Raw genomic sequence first — 23855 nt, 5'->3', positions numbered from 1 at the left:
TCCACTCCATGTCCTGCACCTTCTTGTTCAGATATGTCTACGTGGCATCCAAGTGCGGGATGCACATGAGAACTTGGCAAGATGGCAAGAGAACCTCCTCTATCCAGGCCCTAGTCATCCACATAAAATCTGTCCAACGGTGTAAAGATACATCCATCCTCGCCTCTACAGTTATGCCATGAGTAAGATAAGGAATTAGGTCTCCTCTAGAAATCATCCTCTGTTCAACAATCCCTGCCATAGAAGGAGAGTAAAAATCACTTCCAGGAGGCTCTCACCAAGGTGTGTGTTCTACCCTCATGGCTACCCTTTCTGTCCAATGGCTGCTCAACCATATTGAAGTCTCCTCCAACAATCCAATGATCAGCCCACGGATAGAAGTTCTGTGATGGCACCCCAAAGGGCCACCCTCTCTCCGCGTACATTAGGCGCATAGATATTCAAGATACCCAGCTTCAGTCCCTCCTACAAAACCATAATCCACTGTACCCTAGCAAGTATGATAACACCATGGCCAATAACATGAGGCAAACGTGATGCTGACACTGAGATGCATACCCCACCTTTGGTCCCGTGTGCACCAGACCAAAAAAGTGTCCAGAGAGGATCGTACTAGTTTTATTGTCATGTGCATCCAGTAATCCTGATGCTCATAGACATGTATATTCTCATCAGAAAATATATTCTCATAGACATGTATATTCTCTTGTCCGATTGCAAGTAGAGGGCCGCATGGATCTTTGGTATGCATCATGAAGTTGTGAATCAGCAAGATCATTGTATATATAGCATGTTTTGGCAATATACAGTAGATTAGGTCTATCTCTCCTTCTCTTCTGTGTCTTTGCTAAACATAGGATTAGTGTTAATCTTCTTTGCTTAGCGTTAATCACGAACATGCTTCCGCAACACATGTTACATTGGTATCAAAGCTTAGGTCATTCTAGGACAACCCTTAGCTTACATTTTGTGCATCCTGAATTAGGGTTTGTATTTTAGGGTTTACATGAAAAATTAAGGTTTGCATATTTGCATTAAAACTGCGTTTTTGCATCAGCTTTTTGTTCATTTTCAACATAGTATAGTGCTAAAAAGTCTAGATTTCAGCCTAGCATGATCCTAGGGAGGTTAGAAAGTATCTCATTATTCACAAAGGGTCTGCGTTCCAAGGGCGAGGACAACCAAGGGAAAGTGCTCAGTCAAGGTGAAGAAGTGCAGGTTAAGAACTAGTCTTTATTTCAGATTTACATCATTCTAATAAAGCAAATACACCATTCGTGGTGGGGGCTCTATAGAGGGTATTCGAGACCCAATATTGTGTTCTCTTCTCCCCCCCCCCTCTCTCTCTCTCTCTCTCTCTCTCTCTCTTTCTCTCTCTCTCTAGCTGGGTATTGTAAGTGGTAGAGTAGCCTTGCTGCTACGATCCACTGAGATTCAGCCCACCGCCGCACCGATTTGTAAAAAATGAAGACGTTAATACAACTTTCTTTCTTCTTTTCTTTCTCTCTATATTGTGCGTTGTCTTCGTCATGAATGATTGTTGCATTTTGAGCATTGAAGTTATTGATTCTTCCACTGAGCTTCTGCATGATACATTGGTATGAGAGCATCAGGCTCAACAAGGCTGAACACTGATGCAGACTTGCAGTCCCAAATGAAGGTGCACAGTCCAAGGAAAGGAATACAAGACATGGAAGAAGTTCCCAGGAGTTTGGTCAGTAGTGTTCCATAAGACCCAAGGGGAATGGTAGTCCTGTGTGTTGGGTGCCACTTGGGGCACACCAGGAAAGGCTTTCAGGCAATGGTTCCAAGGGAGGATTTTTCTCCAAGGGGTGGAGTGAGAGTGCCAGACTCAATACTTAGGAAAAGAAGACTAGGGAAAGTGTTTAGGGATAGGGCATGAAGGGTGATGGAACAGAATCATAGATCTTCATCGGAGTTGGAGTGGATTTGGAGACCGGATAGGGTTTTCAGTGAAAAGCTTGCCAGGAAGGGAAGGATGACAGTTTGGGACTCCGTGAATAGACAATATGATGATGACTGTCATCCAAGAACAAAGATCGGAATCCTGCCATCAAGTTTAGCAGAGGGGGATGCCATGTGCAAGACATGTGCAAGCTATTCCAGAGCTATTTCCCTGAAGGACAATAGATAAAGAACCAGACTAGAAAACAGATTTGGAGCTTGTGCCACTAGGTATGGGGCAGGAGAACCTTGTTGATGGAGTGTTCCTCTGTCAGCTGCACTAAATATTTTCATGGAGCTGGCTGACAACAAGTTGGCCAGTCCATGAAGGCAATCTAGCCCTATAAAAGGGGCATACTTGCTCATTGTTAGGCACTCACTCCTCTAGGGAGATAGAGTCACTAGATCAGGTATTCTCCATGCTGTAACTACTGTGACTAACTACTGTAAATGATTGGATAATACTTGATGCTCATGAATGCTATCTGCTTAATGCTTATGAATGCCTAGGATGCCACGTTACCTGTATACCAACTGGGTGTGCACGTGACATACATTTTTCAAGGCAGCCAAGAGCTGAAAGATTGTACATCCTTTTGTACCATATGAATATATTGAATACTCTGCTGTCTCTCTCTCTCTCTCTCTCCTCTATCTTCTTTATGCGTTTTGTACGCCTACTTCAACCATTTTTGTTTGTTTGTTGGTTCTTTTTGGTATCAGAGCCATCAGAGAGACATCAGAAGCAGGTAAAAAGCTTGGTTAACTCGCCAAAAGAAGGCTGAAAGATAGCCATAGAAGGGCTTGAGATTCCCAAGTTCTGTTCCACCTCTCAAGGATGGCAATGGTGAGAAGAATACAATCTTCAACAATTCATAGAATGGGTGAAGTCTCTTTTTCTCAAGAAAATTGTTCTGGGAATGTGGAATGTCCCTAGGCTGCAGACAGACAATGTGTATAAACTTAATAAGTTTTCTTTCAAGGCTATAAGCATGTAAAAATGTGAGAAGCAGACTTGGACATTAGTAGTGAAGATGTTCAAGGAACTTATCTGCCTATTTTCTCAGATGAGAAGATTTCTTATTTTAAAAAGCAAGAGTTCAACTATACACTTTGGATGCATTCTTGTTGTAGTTGAACCTTTGTTTAGGATGGGATTAAACTGTTCATGTGTGGTCGGTATTGTGGATACCAGACACAAAAATATGAATGATACAAGGATTGGCCTACTTCAAGGTAGTCTAAACAAAGGACCCATTTACTGTCGATGAAAATGAGATCTAGATATGTCACTGTGCATGTGAGGTTTATGTGCTATTTAGTCAACACCATCAATCCATCTCCAAGGCATCTGTCCAGCAAAGATGAACGTATTGTATATGGGGAGACTAATTTTGAAATTGCCAAGATACTGTATAACAACATTACTTTGCCCCAGGAATGGGTAATGGATTTTACATCCGTTAGAGATGAGGAAGATGGAATGCCCCAGAATCAACCATGCTTCATAAAAGATGAGCCAAGTAGATCTCTCATAAAATTTCCTTCCTTTAGGCCTCAGATTACAAAAAGCCATGTAGAAATAAGGTTGAGTAATTCTCATGGTGGTGTAGCTGAGACCTCTCACAAGAATGATGATGATGCAGAATCAGCCATGACATTCAGCCAGAACCAAGTTCCTAAATATTCAAGGCAGAAAGCTGCGAACATAAAGGTGAGACACAAGCTAAATATTGACAGGATTGTGGACACAATTCTAGATGAGCAGGAACATCCTAGTATGTATATGTTTGCAGCAACAGCAGCATCTCCTTTAAGGAAGATTGTATGGCCTCTGTACAAGCCTCATAGTACCTAGGCAAATGATACTGGGATCAATTATGTCCCTCTGGTTGCAGAAAATATGCATGGAAAAGAATTTGGAATGATGCAGAATCAGCCATGACATTCAGCCAGAACCAAGTTCCTAAATATTCAAGGCAGAAAGCTGCGAACATAAAGGTGAGACACAAGCTAAATATTGACAGGATTGTGGACACAATTCTAGATGAGCAGGAACATCCTAGTATGTATATGTTTGCAGCAACAGCAGCATCTCCTTTAAGGAAGATTGTATGGCCTCCGTACAAGCCTCATAGTACCTAGGCAAATGATACTGGGATCAATTATGTCCCTCTGGTTGTAGAAAATATGCATGGAAAAGAATTTGGAATGATGCTTGAAGAGCAAATGAATTGGTCTAACTGTCATAGCTACCAGATGGAATCAGCACTGGAAAACTTGTCAACCCAAATTGCTGAGCTGCAATAAACCTTTGTGAAACTTCCTATGTAAGGATACTCTCTATATTAGATAGGTTATTACAATCCAATGTACAGCATATCTTTCCCATAAAACTCTCTACTATTGTTAAAACCTTGCCTATAGTTTTGCCTAGTACAAAAATATCCATAAATACTAACTTCAAGCCTATAATTTTTTCACTTTTACTAAATATATTACTAAACCAAAGCCCTTCCTACAGGATAAAGGTAAACAACCTCTAAATAATCCCCCTAGTATAAATAAATTTTCTAGTGATACTAAGCCAAAAGATTACTTAGCAGAATTATACTCCCAGGGCCTTCTCTCAGAATCCTACACTCTTATCTATGAGCAAAAACTCCAAGATGCAGAGAATAACATCCCCTCTATTCATGTTAATTCCATCAAACATGAAGTAATAGAAGTTGATGATGAGCCGGGCCCTTCAAATCCTCCTCCGCAGCCCCAAAAGCAGCAACCATGGCGTGGGAGAAGAACTGCCTTCCAAAATGTCCCAGGAGGAAGGCCAGAGCTTGGAATGCAGAACACAATTAAACATGGTGATTTCCTCCCAAAAAATATTGCAGGATATCTCATTGATATTGATTGCAAAAATTTACAAACAACAAAAGATATTCTAAAAGAGCTGTATGGCCACATTAAGTTCTTGATGGAGATATACAAATGGGATTCAAGAACTACCACCATGGAAGTAGTTAAAGGAGTAGTTGTCAACCAATTCTGTCCGGGATATATGGATGAAGGAAGGCAAGCAACAAATGAGTTTGCAGCCATGAAGCTCTGTAATCTCAATATGCTAGATAAATACAATTGTCACATACTGTCACTTGTCTACAGAGTAGGATTGTTCAACAATAGCCAATCAAAGAGGCAGTATCTTTACTCCTTACCATACAATATTGGATCTTCCCTTATTACAGAGCTCGAATCTACAATAAAATTGATCCAAGATCCAATAACAAGAAACCCTATAGAGTTCAGCGAAACCTTGGATGCCAGTTTATTTCACTAGGTAAACCTAAAAATCAAAAAACAATGTACTAATCAACAGATGAAAAAGAAGCTTAAAAAATACCAATTTTTAAATGCCATCTGTGATAAATTCTCTAGCACAAATATCTATTGCAAAAAACCCAAAGCTGACTCTAGAAGAAGAATAAAATGCAAGAAGAATTGCAGCTGCCACACATACAAGAGGCCAAAATTCTGGAAGACTAGATGGACAAGAAAACAGTTTAGAAAACCATTCAGGTATGCCAGAAGAAGGAGATATTCTTGAACCGCAAGGGTAAAATGTTTTATCTCTGGCAAACAAGGACATTATGCATCAGAATCCAAGCAAAAAATCCAAGGCATTCATCCTTGTCGTAAAAGATCCAGCACAGTGGGAAATTCTTTCTGAAGGAGATGATGGAGATAACTCTTTATGAAATATCTGAATCTGATACTTCAATTTGTTGAAACTGCAGCAAACTGGATGAAAGCTGTAACTTAGATGTCTCTTCTACAGAAGAAACCTAGAACATTTACATGTTCAGTAGTGCATCCCAAATTGTTGTGTCAAAAGAACTAACAAAAATGTAGGTTGGGTGTGATCCCAATTTAATGCAGGATGCACAACCAGAAATGACCACACAGGAACTAGAAAAAGAATTGGATTGGAGTCATTTGGAAGATGTAAATCTTGATGAATATATCTCAGATGATTATGAAATACCCAGAATGCCTCGAAGTAGCAGAGGAAGAACCAGAGGAAGATGGATATTTTGACACCCCCCCACCCAAAATCAAGAGAAAACACCTGCCAATAAAATCATTCCAACAATTTTCAGGAGAAAGCCACAAACCTCCTCAAATGATGAATATTGGATTGCACAACAAAAAACTCTCTATGATGACATCAGAACAAGACAGAGGGCCCAGGTAATCAAAAAAAAATTCAAGGGAATCGTTGCCGAAGTAGCCCAACAAACACTTATAAACTCACAGGTGCAACAAATGGAGGAAGTAAGGAAGCACAAAGCTGAAGTTCTCTCTCTTAGCCAAAAGAAATTTAAAATGTTGCAAATGTATCAGACCTTGGCTAACAGAGTGCAGGTCTTGGAAAACAAAGTGCTGGAACAAGAAAGGTAGCTACTCGACCAAAGTGAAGAAACTTCAAATGCATTAAGCTAGCATTATGACTAGATAGCTGTCCTCATAGAACAAGTAAATTTTCTTACTAGTGGGCCAGCTGAACCCACCCATCTCATGCAGCTCCAGCAAGGAGAATTGGATGCCTACTCTAAGCTCTTCAGCCATGAAAAAAAGAGAAAGCAGAAAGAACAATCTCATGGCAAAAAGAGAATGTATGCTATTGTCTACAATAGAGGTAACAATGCATCTTCAAGGTTATAAACCATATGCACTAATTGCTTTACTTATATATGGTCATATTTTAGCAGAATTAAATATAAAGCAATACCAAGCAGCTTATGGAAACCACTTCAAAATCCTTTTGATGCCCATGCAATAGGGAATATTGTCTCCAATGATAAGACAGCAGGACCTATAATTATTGGTATTGGCAATCACAGATTCTCATCAATATTTGTCCAAGCTGAAATCGATGACTGTGACATCATTCTTGGGATAGATTTCATGGATCAATTAATGCCCATGATATTGTCAAAAGAAAAAGTAGTCCTCACCATTGAGGATAAACCATTCTATGTTTCTCTGAGTAATCAAAAATCAATAAAAATCAAATCATGGAACTATGAATGCGAAAAGCAGTTTGATAAGAAAATCTTCAAGGAGCAAAGGATAAATTCTGCCATTGATAATATTAATTGCCTCACTCCAGATGATGTTCTGATACAACACTGCAAGCAACTTGAAGATGCCAAAATATTCAGGACAAGCAAGTGGAAAGCACAAATAAATGCAGCATGTACTTCAGAGCAGAGTTTTGCAATCTTGCATGAAAAATTAGTAAAAGACTATTCTTTAGATAATCCACAAGCCTTCAAAGATAGGTTTTATTATGAAATCACTCTCTCTAAAAGATGGTGCAAAACCATACAAAGAAAGTCCAAAAGGTATGACAGAAGCTGATAGGGAAGAATGCCAAAAACTAATCAATGAGCTCCTAGAAAAAAGACTTATCAGACCCTCGAGATCTGAGTGGACCTGTTCTGCTTTCTTTGTCAACAAACACTCAGAACAGAAAAGAGGAAGGAGAAGACTTGTATTTAATTACAAACCACTTAATAAATTCCTAGTTAATATCAGATATCCTATCCCAAAGGATTATCTGATGAAAAAAATTGCTGGAGCCAAGTTCTTCTCTAAATTGGATCTCAAATCAAGATTCTGGCAGAGAATGATAAAAGAAGAAGATAGATATAAAACATGATTTGTAGTTCCACAAGGCTTTTATGAATGGATTGTGATGCCTTTTGGGTTGAAAAATGAAGCTACAGAATTCCAAAAAATGATGGGTAAAATCTTCTCAAAATTCCATGAGTTTTGCTTAGTATACATTGATGATATACTCATTTACAACAAAACCATAAATGACCATTTCAATTATTTGGAGCAGATTTATCAAATTATTAAGCAAGTTGGTCTGGTCCTCTCTCCAAAAATAGAAATTGCCAAACCAAAAATTGATTTTCTAGGAATCATAATTCTTGAAAATGGAAAAATACAATTACAATCTCAACAGCTGGCAAAGGTTTCTTGGTTGCTTAGTTTATGTAACAAGCTTTTATCAAATGGTAGCCAAAGATAGAAGATGCTTAGACAAAATGTTGAGAAATAACCATGGTTCATGGGGACAGCTGAGCACACTAAAGCAGTCCAAGTAATTAAGGAGAAAGCAAAAAGTTTACCCTCTTTGTAGATCCCCGGTAATGACCCGAAAATCATCGAGACAGATGCATCACAGGAATACTGGGGAGCAATCCTCCCAGAGAAGATAAATATAAAGGAGGAAGTATGTGCATACGGATCAAGCTCGTTTACATAACCAGAGTTAAACTACCATTCCATTGAAAACGGAATCCTCACTGTGAAAAAAGCAATTGAAAAATTAGAGATATTTTTGCTAAAAAAAATATTCACAATCAAGATAGACAATTTTTTTTGAAACTTTCCAAAAAAGAAAAATAGATAAATAATTAGGAAAAAGAAGACTGTCGAGATGACATGAATTCTTCACACAATATGACTTTTATGTGGAATGGAAAAAAGGGTCAACTCTCTAACAGATATGCTGACATGTGAAGGAGCATAATATTTTCGGCCACAATAGTCCTCAAAACAGCTCTTGGCAACGAATCTTGTCTATAACGAACTTTTCGGCAACGAATCTTATATAAAAACAACTTTTGGGCGTCGAATCTTGTACACAACCACATAAAAAATGCACATTCATTGTTAATGCCTTACTTTTAGTAAGGGATAGATACTATCATCATTTCAAAACGATAAGACCTCCCATATTATATCCTTTCACTATTCACCGCAGTGCTTTTTGTAAGGGATAGGCACTGTCGTCACCTCGGAACGGTAAGACCTTCTATAGCAATTCGACACATGTCACTTTTTCTTTTCTACGAGTGCGCCACAGTTGGAATCCAACAAGGCTTCTTCGAGAAGCCTCCCCACGTGTGCGCCACAGTTGGATTCCAATAAGACTTCTTCGAGAAGCCTCCCCAAACCCTGTAAATAGAACCTGAATCCTTTGTTGTGATCATCACATTCTCATATAGCAATATTACCTTAGAAGAAGTCTCACACCTTAAGAATATACCCTCTTTGTATAATTTCTCTGATGACTAATACAAACAAACATTTTGCTTCCACTAAAAGCTTCTTTGCACATCTTCAATCTCACGAGTTAAATGGCAAGTTTAAGTCTCGCTACGATGTATTAACAAACCTCTTTAACATCTTTAGAAACTCTGAAATTTCTATCACCATTACAGATCTTGATGAATTTCACAAGTATGATCTCGTCTTAAATATAGATAGTAAATCAGAGCCTGAGTGGTGGTATTCTTACTCATATGATACTACTCTTTCTTGTTGACCTAGATCCACTGATTCTCCAAGATTCGCAGCTATAAATTACACTTTACCACACAGAGCTTCCACTTCTCCCTCTACCCCTTAAGCCTCACGTTAACCATGGCGTACTTATTTATAATAATACTTTGCCTCGCTATGTTTGCATGTTTTATAGTCTGCATGTCTCTCTGAGTCTCTTCGCCCTGCATATCTTCTGCTTCCCATTGTGTTTTCCTCCTGTTTCCTCCACTTTTCTAATTTCCTCATGTTTCCTCCATCTACTTTAACCATTTTTGTTTGTTTGTTGTTCCTAGTTTTTTTTTTTTGTTTCTGTAAATCCTCTAACTGCTTCCATGGTGGCAGTTCTTGGATCCCATTTGTATATCTCTATCAAGGACTTAATGTGGCCATACAACACTTTTAGAGATTGTGATGCCTTTTGGGTTCAAGAGTTTTCTAGTGCTGATTTTATATGGAAAACTTTTCAACCCAAAAGGCATCACAATTCCTAAAAGTGTAGAATGGCTACGTTAAGTCCTTGATAGAGATATACAAATGGGATCTAATCTTGCCGTTTCATGGGTAGAAGTGAGGGAGAAATGCCAAACTTGGAACCCATAAACGAGGAATCCAGAACGGAGGATGAAAAGATGGAGGGGAGAAGAGAGCTTGAGCTCTTGCAAGCACACACACACTCACAAAACCCTAAAAGAGAACACACAAGGTGAGAGGCTGAAAATCTTCTTCTCCTTCACACAACACTCAACACACCATATACAAAGATAAGAGTACACACAATATGAAAAGGTACTCAACCAAATACATACTAGGGTTCTTTATAGTGTGAACCCAACTAAATGAGCTGGCGCTATAACTATGCCAGTCTCTAGAATGGTTGTCCCACAGCCGCCGCATATCACCCATGATCTCACCAACCATGCCAGTGGTGTAAGTGTGGGGCCTATCCTCTAGGTGGGTCATCAGTGTCCATCGCCTCACTAGATGAGCTCGATATCTCAACACTCCCCCTCGAGCTCAACTCCATCTCATGTACACCAAGCGAAGCCCTGAATCTACGGAGCTTCTCTGTACCCAATGCTTTGGTGAAGATGTCAGCGACCTGATCCTGTGTGCTGACATAAACAAGGTCAACATCTTCTGCCAAAACCTTCTCTTTGCTGACAAAATGGTAGTGGACCTCTATATGCTTCGTGCGAACATGAAAAACTGGGTTCCTGGCCAACAGTATACTACTAATGTTGTCACAGAAAATAATAACTTGTCTATCCACTAATAGACCCAAATCTGCAAAGTAGCTTTCTCAACCAAGCTACCTCACATGCTGCCATAGCAGCACCTCTGTACTCGGCCTCTGTACTGGATAGAGCAACCATAGGCTGCTTCTTGCTGCTCCAAGTCACAGCTCACTCCCCAAAGAAAACATGAAGCCACTAGTAGATCTTCTATCTGAGATACTACCAGCCCAATCAGCATCTGTGTACCCATGTACACATATCTCTGTCCTAGTTTCATAAAATAGTCCACAATGCAAAGTAGACCTCACATACCTCAGTATGCGTCTCAATGCATCCAAATGCGGCTTCCGACGAGGAACTTGCATAAACTGACTCACCAACCCAATAGCATAGCTCAAATCTGACCTGGTGATCGTCATGTAGATCAAGCTTCCTACTATGCGCCTATACATAGTAGGATCCTCCAAAATCTCTCCTGAATCTGCACTCGACTCGCCATTATGATCCAATGGCACTGAGATAGGCTTACAGTCTGTCATACTATACTTGGACTTATGTCCAAGCCATACTGTCTCTGCAGTAATCCAATACCATGTGGTGACCTAACCACCTCAATGCCCAAGAAATACAAAAAGATCCAGGATCAACAAACAAACAAAAATGGTTGAAGTAGGCAGAGGAAATATGAGGAAACCAGAAAAGAGGAGGAAACAGGAGGAAAACACAATAGAAAGTAGGAGATGCTAGGCAGAGATATGCAGGGCGAAGAGACTTAGAGAGACATGCAGACAATAAAACATGCAAACATAGCGAGGCAAAGTATTATTATAAATAAGCACGCCATGGTTAATGTGTGGCTTAAGGGGTAGAGGGAGAAGTGGAAGCTCTCTGTGGTAAAGTGTTATTTATAGGTGCGAATCTTGGAGAATAAGTAGATCTAGGTGAAGTAGGGGAAGTAGTATCATACGAGTAGGAATACCATTACTCAGACTCTGATTCACTATCTATGTCTAAGACGAGATCATACTTGTAGAATTCATTAAGATCTGTAATGGTGATAGGAATTTCAGAGTTTCTAAAGATGCTAAAGAGGTTTGTTAATACATCAGAGCGAGACTTAAACTTGCCATTTAACTGGCGAGATTGAAGATATGCAAAGAAGTTTTTAGTGGAAGAAAAATGTTTGTTTGTATTAGTCATCAGAGAAATTATACAAAGAGGGTATATTCTTAAGGTGTGAGACTTCTTCCAAGGTAATATTGCTATATGAGAATGTGATGATCACAACAAAGGATTCTAGTTCTATTTATAGAGTTTGGGGAGGCTTCTCGAAGAAGTCTTGTTGGAATCCAGCTGTGGCGCACTCGCGGGGAGGCTTCTCGAAGAAGCCTTGTTGGATTCCAGCTGTGACGCACTCGTAGAAAAGAGAAAGTGACATGTGTCAAATTGCTATAGAAGATTTTACCGTTTCGAGGTGACGACAATGTCTATTCCTTACAAAAAGCAGTTCGGTGAATAGTGAAAAAATATAATATGGGAGGTGTTATCGTTTTGAAATGATAATAGTATCTATCCCTTACAAAAAGTACTGCATTAACAATGAATGTGCATTTTTTATGTGGTTGTGTACAAGATTCGACGCCCAAAAGTTGTTTTTATATAAGATTTGCGTCGAAAAGTTGTTTTTATATAAGATTTGCGTCGAAAAGCTCGTTATAAACAAGATTCGATGCCAAGAGCTGTTTTGAGGGTTATTGTGGCCGAAAATATTTATATATATTGTGCTATTTCATGTGTCAGCATATCTGCAAGGGAGTTTTTTTGATCCTTTTTTGCATTCCACATCAAAGTCATATTGTGTGAAGAATTCTTGTCATCTCGGCAGTCTTCCTTTTTCCAATTGTTTATCTCTTTTTCTTTTTTGGAAAGTTTCAAATTTTTTGTCGTTTGTCCTGACTTTGAATTTTTCATTTAGTAAAAATATCTCTAATTTTTGGATTGCTTTTTTCAAAGCGAGGATTTCCTTTTCAATGGAATGGTAGTTTAACTCTGGTTGTGTAAACGAGCTTAATCTGTATGCACATACTTCCTCTTTTGTATCTATCTTCTCCGGGAGGATTGCTCCCCAGTATTCCTGTGATGCATTTGTGTCATTGATTTTTGGGCCATTACCGAGGATCTGCAAAAGAGGCAAATTTTTTTGCTCTCTCCTTAATTACTTGGACTGCTTTAGTGTGCTCAGCTGTCCATGGGTCATGGTTTAGTGTGCTCAACATTTTATCTAAGCATCTTCTATCTTTGGCCACCATTTGATAAAAGCTTGTTACATAAACCATGTAACCAAGAAACCTTTGCAGCTGAGTTTTGTTAGTAAGTCTATCTGGAAATCCTTTTTTCATCAGATAATCTTTATCTGGGATAGGATATCTGATATCAACTACGAATTTGTTAAGTGGTTTGTAATTGAATACTAGTCTTCTCTTTCCTCTTTTTTGTTCTGAGTGTTTGTTGACAAAGAAAACAGAACATGCCCACTTAGATTTTGAGGGTTTGATAAGTCTTTTTTCTAGGATCTCATTGATTAGTTTTTGGCATTCTTCCTTGTCAGCTTTTGTTATATCTTTCTTTGTATGGTTTTGCACCATCTTTTAGAGGGAGAGTGATTTCGTAATAAAACCTGTCTTTGAAGGCTTGTGTATTATCTGAAGAACAATCTTTTACTAATTTGTCATGCAAGATTGCAAAACTCTGCTCTGAAGTACATACTGCATTTATTTGTGCTCTCCACTTGCCTGTCCTGAATATTTTGGCATCTTCAAGTTGCTTGTAGTGTTGTATTAGGACATTATCTGGAGTGAGGCTATTTATGTCATCAATGACAGCATTTATCCTTTGCTCCTTAGAGATTTTCTCATCAAATTGCTTTTCCCATTCATAGTTTCATGATTTGATTTTTGATTAATCAGAGGAACATAGAATGGTTTATCCTCAATGGTGAGAACAACTTTTTCTTTTGACAGTATCATGGGCATTAATTGATCCATGAAATCTATCCCAAGAAGAATGTCACAGTTGTCGATTTCAGCTTGGATAAATATTGATGAGAATCTGTGATTGCCAATACCAATAATTAAAGGTCTTGTTGCCTTATCATTGGAGACAGTATTCCCTATTGCATGGGCATCAAAAGGATTTTGAAGTGGTTTCCATAAGCTTCTTGGTATTGCTTTATATTTAATTGTGTTGAAATCTGACCCTATATAAGTAAAGCAGTTAGTGCATATGGTTTATAACCTTGAAGATGCATTGTTACCTGTATTGTAGATAGTAGCATACATCCTCTTTTTGCCATGAGATTGTTCTTTCTGCTTTCTCTTTTTTTCATGGCTAAGGAGCTTAGAGTAGGCATCCAATTCTCCTTGCTGGAGCTGCATGAGGTGGGTAGGTGGAGCTGGCCCACTAGTAAGAAAATTTACTTGTTTTATGAGGGCAGCTATTTGGTCATAATGCTAGCTTAATGCATTTGAAGTTTCTTCACTTTGGTCGAGTAGCTACCTTTCTTATTCCAGTACTTTGTTTTCCAAGAGACCTTAGCTAAGGTCTGATACATTTGTAACATTTTAAAATTCTTTTGGCAAAGAGGGAGAACGTTATCTTTGAGCTTCCTTACTTCCTCCATTTGTTGCACTTGTGGGTTTATGGGTGTTTGTTGGGCTATTTCAGCAACAATTCCCTTGAGTTTTTGTTCGTTTTATGATCAAGTAGCTGCCTTTCTTATTCCAGCACTTTGTTTTCCAAGACCTGTACTTTGTTAGGCAAGGTTTGATACATTTGTAACATTTTAGAATTCTTTTGGCTAAGAGAGAACTTCATCGTTGAGCTTCCTTACTTCCTCCATTTGTTGGACCTCTGGGTTTATGGATGTTTGTTGGGCTACTTCGGCAACAATTCCCTTGAATTTTTGTTTGTTTACTTGGGTCCTCTATCCTGTTTTGATGTCATCATAGAGAGTTTTTTGCTGTGCAATCCAATATTCATCATTTGAGGAGGTTTGTGGCTTTCTCTTGAAAATTGCTGGAATGATTTCATTGGCAGGTGTTTTTTCTCTTGAATTTGGGTGGGGGGTGCTACTTCGAGGCATTCTGGGTATTTCATAATCATTTGAGATATATTCATCAAGATTTACATCTTCCAAATGACTCCAATCGAATACTTTTTCTAGTTCTTGTGTGGTCATTTCTGGTAGTGCATGCTGCATTAAATTGGGATCACACCCAACCTGCATTTCTGTTAGTTCTTTTGACAGAGCAGTTTGGGGTGCACTACTAAACATGTAAATGTTCTGGGTTTCTTCGGTAGAAGAGTCATCTGAGTTAGAGCTTTCTACCAATTTGTTGCAGTTCCAATAAATTGAAGTATCAGATTGAGATATTTCATAAAGAGTGTCTCCATCATCTCCTTCAAAAAGAATTTTCCATTGTGCTGGATCTTTTACGGCAAGGATGAATGCCTTAGCATTAGCCTAATGTTTATCCTTGGATTTTTGCTTGCATTTTGATGCATAATGTCCTTGTTTGCCAGAGATAAAACATTTTACCCTTGCGGTTCAAGAATATCTCCTTCTTCTGGCATACCTATATGGTTTTTTGAACTGTTTTCTTGTCCATCTGGTCTTCCAGAATTTTGGCTTTTTGTATGTGTGACAATTGCAATTCTTCTTCCATTTTATTCTTCTTTTGGAGTAAGCTTTGGGTTTTTTGCAATACATATGTGTGCTAGAGAATTTGTCACAAATGGCATAAAAAAACTGGTATTTTTTAAGCTTCTTTTTCATCTACTGATTAGTACATTGCTTTCTGATTTTTAGGTTTACCTGGTGAAATAAACTGGCAAATGTAAAATCATCTAAGGTTTTGCTGACCTCTATAGGGTTTCTTTTATTGGATCTTGGATCAATTTTGTTGTAGATTCGAGCTCTGTAATAAAGAAAGATCCAATATTGTATGGTAAGGAGTAAAGATCCTAGAGCTTTCGCATGTGACATTGGAATAGGCAATACCAACTTGATTACGAATTCATACCTTTTTCCTATAAATAGGATCATTAGTTATTCATTAGAATCATCATTCATAGATCAGGAGGATCCATTTGTTAGAGTCTGCAAGGCAGCAACGACACAGTGGTGGATCAACAGGAGCTTCTCTTGTCCGATTGCAAGTAGAGGGCCGTATGGATCTTTGGTATGCATCATGAAGCTGTGAATCAGTAAGATCATTGTATATATAGCATGTTTTGGCAATATACAGTAGATTAGGTCTATCTCCCCTTCTCTTGTGTGTAGAGGGCCATATGGATCTTTGGTATGCATCATGAAGCTGTGAATCAGTAAGATCATTGTATATATAGCATGTTTTGGCAATATACAGTAGATTAGGTCTATCTCCCCTTCTCTTGTGTGTCTTTGCTAAACGTAGGATTAGCATTAATCTTCTTTGCTTAGCATTAATCATGAACATTCTTCTGCAATGCATGTTGTATTTACCACATTGAAACATATCCAATTTGTGCTCCTATTAATCATGAACTTTCTTCTGCAATGCATGTTGTATTTACCACATTGAAACATATCCAATTTGTGCTCCTGCAAAAGCAACACATCCATTGGTCCACCAATAATGGTAGGGTCTTAACAAGGGGCTTCCTATTGTGCGTGGGAAGCCTCCTTGGACCTTGCACATTCCATGAGATAATCCTCATGGTAAAAGAGAGGGTTTTGGATCCGGACCTAAGCAAACACTTGGCCGGAGTTTTGACTTGCCTCTGGTAATGCTGTAGAAGGGGATAATCCTTGGAGCAGAGTCCAATGTCAGCATGTTCACTCTGTTCTAGACTATGCACAGTCTCTGCATACATGCACAATACATGGGTGCCTTGCGTGTCACTGTCACCTAAATCTTGCTGCACATCGTGCAAGGCCTTATAAGATGGCAACATGTCTCGTGTATCCATACGAAGTGCATCCTGCATATTGTCTATCCCAAGCAAGGAGGACTAAACATAGTCATTCTGCTCTGATGCAACATCCTTCTATGAGGATGACTCCGCCAACTTATCACTGTGACCCAATACATCATCATTGTGTACATTGTCTTTGGGAAGGGCCTCATCTTGTGCCCCAATGATCTCACCTGGAGGGCAGCCGTGAGAGGCGACCCGCCACCCTTGGCGAAAGGCTAGACGAGGTGGAGCAATAGGTTGTGTCACTTGGGGGGTGTGTTTGCAACACCTCCTACGACCCCTAGCTCTACGGCAATCTTGTGCAAAGTGCCCCACCTAGTGACAGACCCGGCACTGGCCTGGTCTACCAAACATCTCCATACGTTGCTTCAAGGGACCATTAGGTCTCGGAAGCAAGACAAAATCCTCAAAGGGCTCACTGTCACGAGCCAACACCATAACCTTGGGAACAACATCAGCTGAGGCAGTGACCGCCTGGGCAGTGGAAGTGAGAAAACCTGGGATTTTGGGCACCTGAAGGACTATAGCCCAAAGGCTGCCCTCCAACAATGGCCAATAAGCATGGGGAAGACTCGGGAATCTGAGTGTGATAGGGTAACGGTTCTGGTCTTCTTCGAGAGGGTCGAAGTAGCTAGTGTATGGTAGGAAGAAAATCTTCCCTGGGCCCGAAGGGAAGGGGCTGCCCTTGAGCGCTTTTGAGGCTGCCTCCTGTGCATCAAAGTCTACTTGGAAGAATCCTCTCCCAAGTAGCCTCACATCTTTTAAGTGGAGTGTGGAGTCGGAAGGCAACGGCGTAAGTACCTAGTCACGGGGTGAGAGCCAAAGATTTTTCCAGTGAGTGTCGTCTTGGAGTTTTTCTCAATTTCGGCGAAGAGGAACTCAAGCTCGTCTTGTGAAAAATGGATGGTTCACCTGGGTGGAGGAGGATGACGGCCGAATTGAAACCTGTTAAAAAAAAGCTCTGTACTTGGGGGGGCGGGGGGGAGGGCAAGAAGTGCAAGAGAGGGCAGTGACAGTAGCAATGGCGGGCAGGGGTAATGGCGGGCAGAAAGGCAGGAGCAAGGTGGAGAAGGCAGGCTGGATGGGGGGCAGGGCGTGGTGGAGGCAGGAAGGAGGAGGGGTGCGCAGCAAGAAAGGGAAGGCGGGCAGATGGCGAGCAGGAGGTGAGGGCAGATGGCGGGCAGTAGGTGACATGTGTGCGCAGCAAATAATGGAGGCAGGTAGGCAGGGGGTGAAGAACGAAGGGAGGAGGGGAGCGAGGTGAATGGCAGCTAGATGTGAAGGGAAGGGAAGGAAGGGCACAGGGGGGGGCAGTACGGGGATCTCTGTGAGGGTTCTCTTTTGTAACATAGATTTTGAGTTTGGTTTGGTTCTCATTTGCAGCAATTTGAGTGAGTAAGAGTAGGTATAAAATAATGGGCTAATGTATGGTCCCCCTTCTAAACCAACGGGAAAAGATGAGTTTATTCTAATAAAGTGCATCATGATGCACATTCAGCTTAAGTCGCCATCTTTTGTACTCAGTATGATGGCAGTTTGGCTGCAATCTCAGCATAGAGTTTCTGAACACAATGAATGTTTTTGCAATGTGTTGACGGTTAGGATCTTTTTTGGTGTCAGAAAAGCTTCACATCTGAAGCACATCTTTTTGAGTACGACCGACGGTTTCAAAGATTTGGTGGCGACTTCACGTTTTACGACTACAACTCCCCAGAAGACTTACCCCAAGAACACCAACATGCCTTTCAAGTAGTGGTGGCTGATCCTCCTTACTTGGTACAATTTTTTCTCTTTCTGCATTTATGTTACTTTTCACCACAGCTCGCTGATATTTTTTCTAATGATCTTGTCGGGACCTACAGAGTAAAGAATGTATTGCCAAGACTGCACAGACAATTAAGCTTGTGGCCAAAAATGGGCAATCTCGCCTTTTGTTGTTGACAGGTATATCACGTATCTTTTGACATTCTAGGTTTCTGCTTCTACTAAAGCAGTGGGAGGGTCAGATTTTCTTCACTCAAATGCATAATTGGAATGTGGGGACTATTTTTTTTGCAGGCGCAGTGCAACATGATTATGCTCGAGACCTGTTGGGCGCTCATCCGTGCACTTTTAGACCCTCCCATCACAACAAACTCGGAAATGAGTTTATGCTGTTCACCAACTATAATCCCCATGAGAGATTGGGTGGTTGGGAGAAGACCTAAAACATGTAGTGAAATGATCAAAAATCATACAAGAAAACTGGGGTTTTTTTAAAGGAGTGACAGTCATGGGTTGCTGCCATTTGATGGTTTCATCCCCAGGTGATTCCATGTGTTTTGGCAGTTTTGAGCTGTAGAGTGTTTGAATTTCTTAATACTGTAGCAACGACTTAATGTTGGAAGTGTGTTCTTGGCCTTCATAAAAAGTGGGAGCCCCAAGTATCTCAAATGGGTTGTGATCAGGACAATGGATTGGCCTGAGCGGTGTAACGACAGTTGTCCAAAACCTAAATGAAGCCTATGAAGTCTCCACCTCTTTTTTTGAAGGGATTGTCATTGCCTAAGGCAATCCATGCCCATGGCCCAGGACTACTAGGTGCCTTAAATCATATCAAGATTCTTTACTTTTTACCCTTTTTCTAAGTGTTTGAAGAAGGAAAGTAATGTACGGAAGGTGTGAACAACCCCCTTGCCTAGTTCTGCTTCTGTCCTCGGAAGCTGCGAGGAACGATCTTCAATCTTCTGCTTTATCTTTGCGATGACCTTTTATTTTTCAATTGTTTCGAAGCACCTCCTTATGGGACTTATATGATCACGCTTGTATGTCACTTTGGCGAGTGTGTTTGAATGGTGTGGTCCTTGAAGGTTAGCTCCATCCCTTGGCTATTGTAACTAAAAGAAGGGTGATACACAAAGCATGGGGCAAATTGAAGGATCAACTTGCTTTGTTTTTGTTGGATAATGCTAACTTCATACCTGTACTGGTGGCAACAACCAAAGGACTTAATCTAGAAGACATAGGTATGCAAATAAATATAGATGTAGTGTTTGAGGGCAAAGGGATGGATGTCACACCCATAATCGACACTTTGCATACACAGTGTGGATTATCTTGATCATGAGAACTTTAAGGTGGCTCCCCTAATTGGATGTGTTGTGTTATTGCAAATGCTTGGGCATTATCGCATGGAGCCTAAGAAGGCTTACAAAGAGAAGAAAATCAACTTTGTCGATAGAGGTCATGATATTGCCATAGATGTTGGTACTATAGGAAGTACCATACCTCATGTAAGCCATATTCAAAGTAATAAGGCAATATAGGAATGCTTGTTTTGGCTTGGTTTTTGTACGTGATAGTGTTGAAGATGCAAATGTTAATGTTGGTACTTCATACCAAGATAGCATTAACTTTTTGCATGGTTACAATGATGATTTTGTGAATGCTATAGTAGGTGAGTTGCCACTTGATAGGCCATTGTAGAGGGTGAGCGCTAGTTAGCAAGAGGAGATCATGGCTGAGGTCAATTGTCTCGTGCAAGTCAATGTGGAAAGTGAGTGCTAGTTAGCAAGAGGAGATCATGGTTGAGGTCAATGATATTGCCATACTACGTCTTGGTGCTCGTTTTCGAAAGAAGGATGGTACTAACAAGATTTGTGTGGATTACCACTCACACAATAAGATCACCATTAAGAATTGATTTTAGACTTCTTGTATCAATGACATATTGGATATTCTTGAAAGTGTAGCTTACTTGAGTAGGATAGACCTCAAGAGTGGGTATCATCAGATTAGAGTGGCACCTTAGGACGTGTATAAAGACTACATTTAGGATATTGTTTGGACTCCGAGTTTTTTGTGGTGCCTTTTTGCCTTACCGATGCTCTTGCCACTTTTAATAGCATGATAGACATGATTTTTAGACAACATTGGAAATTCACGGGTACCTTCTTTGATGACACAATTGTGTTCTTAAAGAATGAGGTCGACTGTTGTAAGCATTCTTGTATGGCTTGGAACTTTGTTACCAAGAAGTTAGGGTTTTGAGAGTAAAACAAACTCTAATGGAATTGTGGAGTTAGGGTACTTACAAGAGCGCAATCATCTAGGATATGTGCTCATTAGCCCATATGTTGACAAGGATGTCAATAGAAAGGTTGTCAAAATCCATGGGCTTGCTCTCATAAGCTATGACATGACTAGTTCAAAAAAGTCACTATGCAATTCTGACATGCATCACTCAACATAAGACAAATCTGCAATAATGAGCACATATCCCAAGATGATTGCACTCTTGACTTTCTAAAAGAATCCCTCTCAATATCTATCCATCTAAACACTACTTTCTTCATCAAATTATGTGTAACATATAAGTAAGTAAAGCAAAGTGTTTAATAAACCTCCTATAGTAAGCACACAAAGGAAACGTATAGATTTCAACTTAGGCTAGTCTTGTATGGCTTGGAACTTTGTTAGTTCCATGCATACCCTATCTTCAAAGAATACATGGCCAAGGTAATGAATCTCTATGAAAAGAGGAACTCACTCTTCTTCCCATTTTCCATTAATGTAGAGCTTATGTTTTTTGAGCTCTTCAAAAACAATTGGATCCCATCACTAGAGTGGTTGGGCGGTTGGCTAACCCATGGGACTGGATGGGGTTAGGCTGGACTGATGGATCCCTAAATTGAGACTCAATTCTGTTATGGTAAGATAGATGAAGTAAATCTCGGACAAAAAATTTGTTCTATGGAAAAGAATCAATGGCTGTGCCTCTTAATGAGGGAAAAGCGTTGGTCTCTATGATCCAAGTGCAATCTTTTCCCTGATCTGTTCCCTGACTATGAGACTTACGGGTTCGGTCAGATCAGTTCTATTAGTTAAGGCTTTTGATTACGTTAGAGAAACGTTATCCTGAACGAATCGCCCGTGCTTTCCAAGCAAGGGAAGTTTTTTCGGGTCTGGTTTTGGAAGAATTGATGGATTAGTCTCTGTCTGGATATCCGTGGTGGGTGAGGCCCCGAGTGTGGGACCCTGTCCGCGTGCATGAAGTGCTACTTCCGCTGCTAGCACCCCTGAATTTGTTGCGCGGTGGGGACAGGGATCTCACAGCTGGTATCAGAGCGAATTTAGCTAATGTGGATCAACCAAGAAGCCAAAAATGTCAAAAATTTATGAAGAAGCAGTAAAAGGTTGTAATTGTGTGATAAAATTCATACAAATTGTTATTGAGACTGAAATTCATAAATTGATAATTGGGTCTTCAGATGGAAGTACTGTAATTATATTGAATCCCTGACTTTCTTGAGGCCTAGACATGATGGTATTTACCCTATAGCTCCAAGGACCGTGACTGCAGCTCTTTACTGGCAGTATATACGAGTAAATCTAAGATCTTGAAATTATAAGTTAAATGTTATCCAGATGATGAATTTGAATGTGGTTGATATGATTTTAAAATTGTGATTGAGAGCTGATGAGTTGAGATTCTGATTGAAAAATGATGATTCATGAATTTTTGGTTGAAAGCAATAAACTGAGCAAAACCACAATGAGGATGAATGGGACGAGTCCCTGTGTTGATGTTCGTAACTAGAATGATGATAATGACTTCAGCAAATCACTACTATGAGATTAGTGGATTGTGCTGACAGATTGCTATTGTTAACTCTTGACCCAGTGGATCAAGTTCAGGGATGACAAATTAGAAATCTATAAAATTGAAATCCCCCATGGAGTACCGTTCAGATGGAAATTTCAGTCTAATAGACCATTATTAATGTTAAAGATGTGAATGATATGTTTTGAATGAATTGTTATCTGATAATGCGAGTATCTTTATCCCACAATTATGTGGGGAGCCGACCTATCTAAAGAACCCCAAAATCAGATGAATCAAAAATCGAATTTGAATCATAAATAAAGGGACTTAATAAGATTTTTCGTATTGATATGAACATGGATGGAGGTCGTCGTGGTAGAAATGATAACCCCCAACTCGATGAGGAAGAGCTCGACTTGGATGTTCGTAAAACTCTTCATAGTTCGCAGTAGCCTGGGCCTTTCAAGGGTGAAGGGAAAAACTTGGGCGAGGCTATGGAGAAGTGGATCGAAGCAATGGAAGAGTACTTTGATGTCACCGGGTACAATGAGAAGAGCAAAATGGCTCTTGCAAGGCTCAAGATAGTAGAAACAGCCAGAGGTGGCATGGAGAAACCACTGCGAGACAAACCGTCTGGATCTGAATACCGAGACATGGAATGATCTCAAAATTTACCTAAGGACGAGGTTCTGTCCTCGCGGCTTTTTTGAAACAAAGATGAACGAATTCTTAGAGCTAACCCAAGGGAGTAGGAACTATTGAAGTATATCACCAAGCGTTCGCTCTCCTCCTCAAATACTCGCCACCGCTTGAATGAAGAACAACTGATGTCCAGGTTCATTCGGGGGGTGAACGAACCTTTGAATATTTTGGTGAAGAACACCAAGCCAGTTTCCATTGCCGAAGCAGTACGGATGGGGAAGGATTTCTCCAAGGCCTTTAATGTCAAGGTCCCACCAAAGCCAGCACCATCACCCTTCAAAAGGTTTTTAGTTCCTGAAGGTGATTCCAACCTTCCACTGCCTAAGAGATATCAGGGTCAAGCCCAGGATATGGGAAGTTTCAAAATGGAAGAAATGTCCTTTTCTCGAAACTCAATCCCATGGAGTTCAACTTCAGAAGTTCCACCCTTGAACAAGGGAGTAAAATGCTATAACTGTCAAGGATTTGGACATGGCAGTATGGATTGTCCAACTCCTTTTGGATCAAGGTTTTGAGGGCAGGGAAATTAGGGATCAAGATTCTTGACTCCTGCTACTTCCAGAGTAATCAGGTTTGTATCCACCAAAATCAGGGAAATCCCAGAGATAGACCCTCTAACCAACCTGCAGTTTCAAACCAAAGTAATGCAAGACCCATGCCTCAGAATAGGGGAAGTCAAAGAGAGTTGTTCCCAAATCGGCCGTCCACTTCCAAGGCAGTAACGCTGGAAGTGATTGAACAAGAAGAAGAAGATGAAAGAGATCATACTCCACCTACGAGATGAGGACATCTCATATTTTTAAAGTGGAGTAGGATGTAAGATTCCTCCCCCAGCCCCTCAAGATGTCTAGTTTCTCTCCTTGTAATCAATCCCCTTTTCAGAATAATAACAGATCTTGTTTTTCTATGTTTTGGCCTAGAGAGAGAAAATATTTTGGAGAGAGATAATT

The 23855-nt window shown here is 40.1% G+C and overlaps 1 protein-coding gene across 1 annotated transcript in view; it reads left to right on the top strand.

Annotated features, from left to right (window-relative positions):
- Positions 1–19131, top strand: part of LOC147613821 (nucleic acid binding / methyltransferase) — a 33706-nt gene extending 14575 nt beyond the window's left edge. Inside the window, exons 2-4 of the mRNA XM_086781788.1 lie at positions 18240–18395; positions 18482–18563; positions 18678–19131. Coding sequence (XP_086637914.1) covers positions 18240–18395; positions 18482–18563; positions 18678–18826 — 387 coding nt within the window. The 3' untranslated portion in view covers positions 18827–19131. The remainder of the gene's footprint in view (positions 1–18239; positions 18396–18481; positions 18564–18677) is intronic.
- Positions 19132–23855: the final 4724 nt, after the last annotated feature.

This window comes from Cibotium barometz, chromosome 43 (assembly GCF_041138505.1).
Source record: "Cibotium barometz isolate CiBa-2024 chromosome 43, ASM4113850v1, whole genome shotgun sequence".
Taxonomy (NCBI): domain Eukaryota; kingdom Viridiplantae; phylum Streptophyta; class Polypodiopsida; order Cyatheales; family Cibotiaceae; genus Cibotium; species Cibotium barometz.
This window is presented reverse-complemented; position numbering and strand designations above follow the sequence as displayed.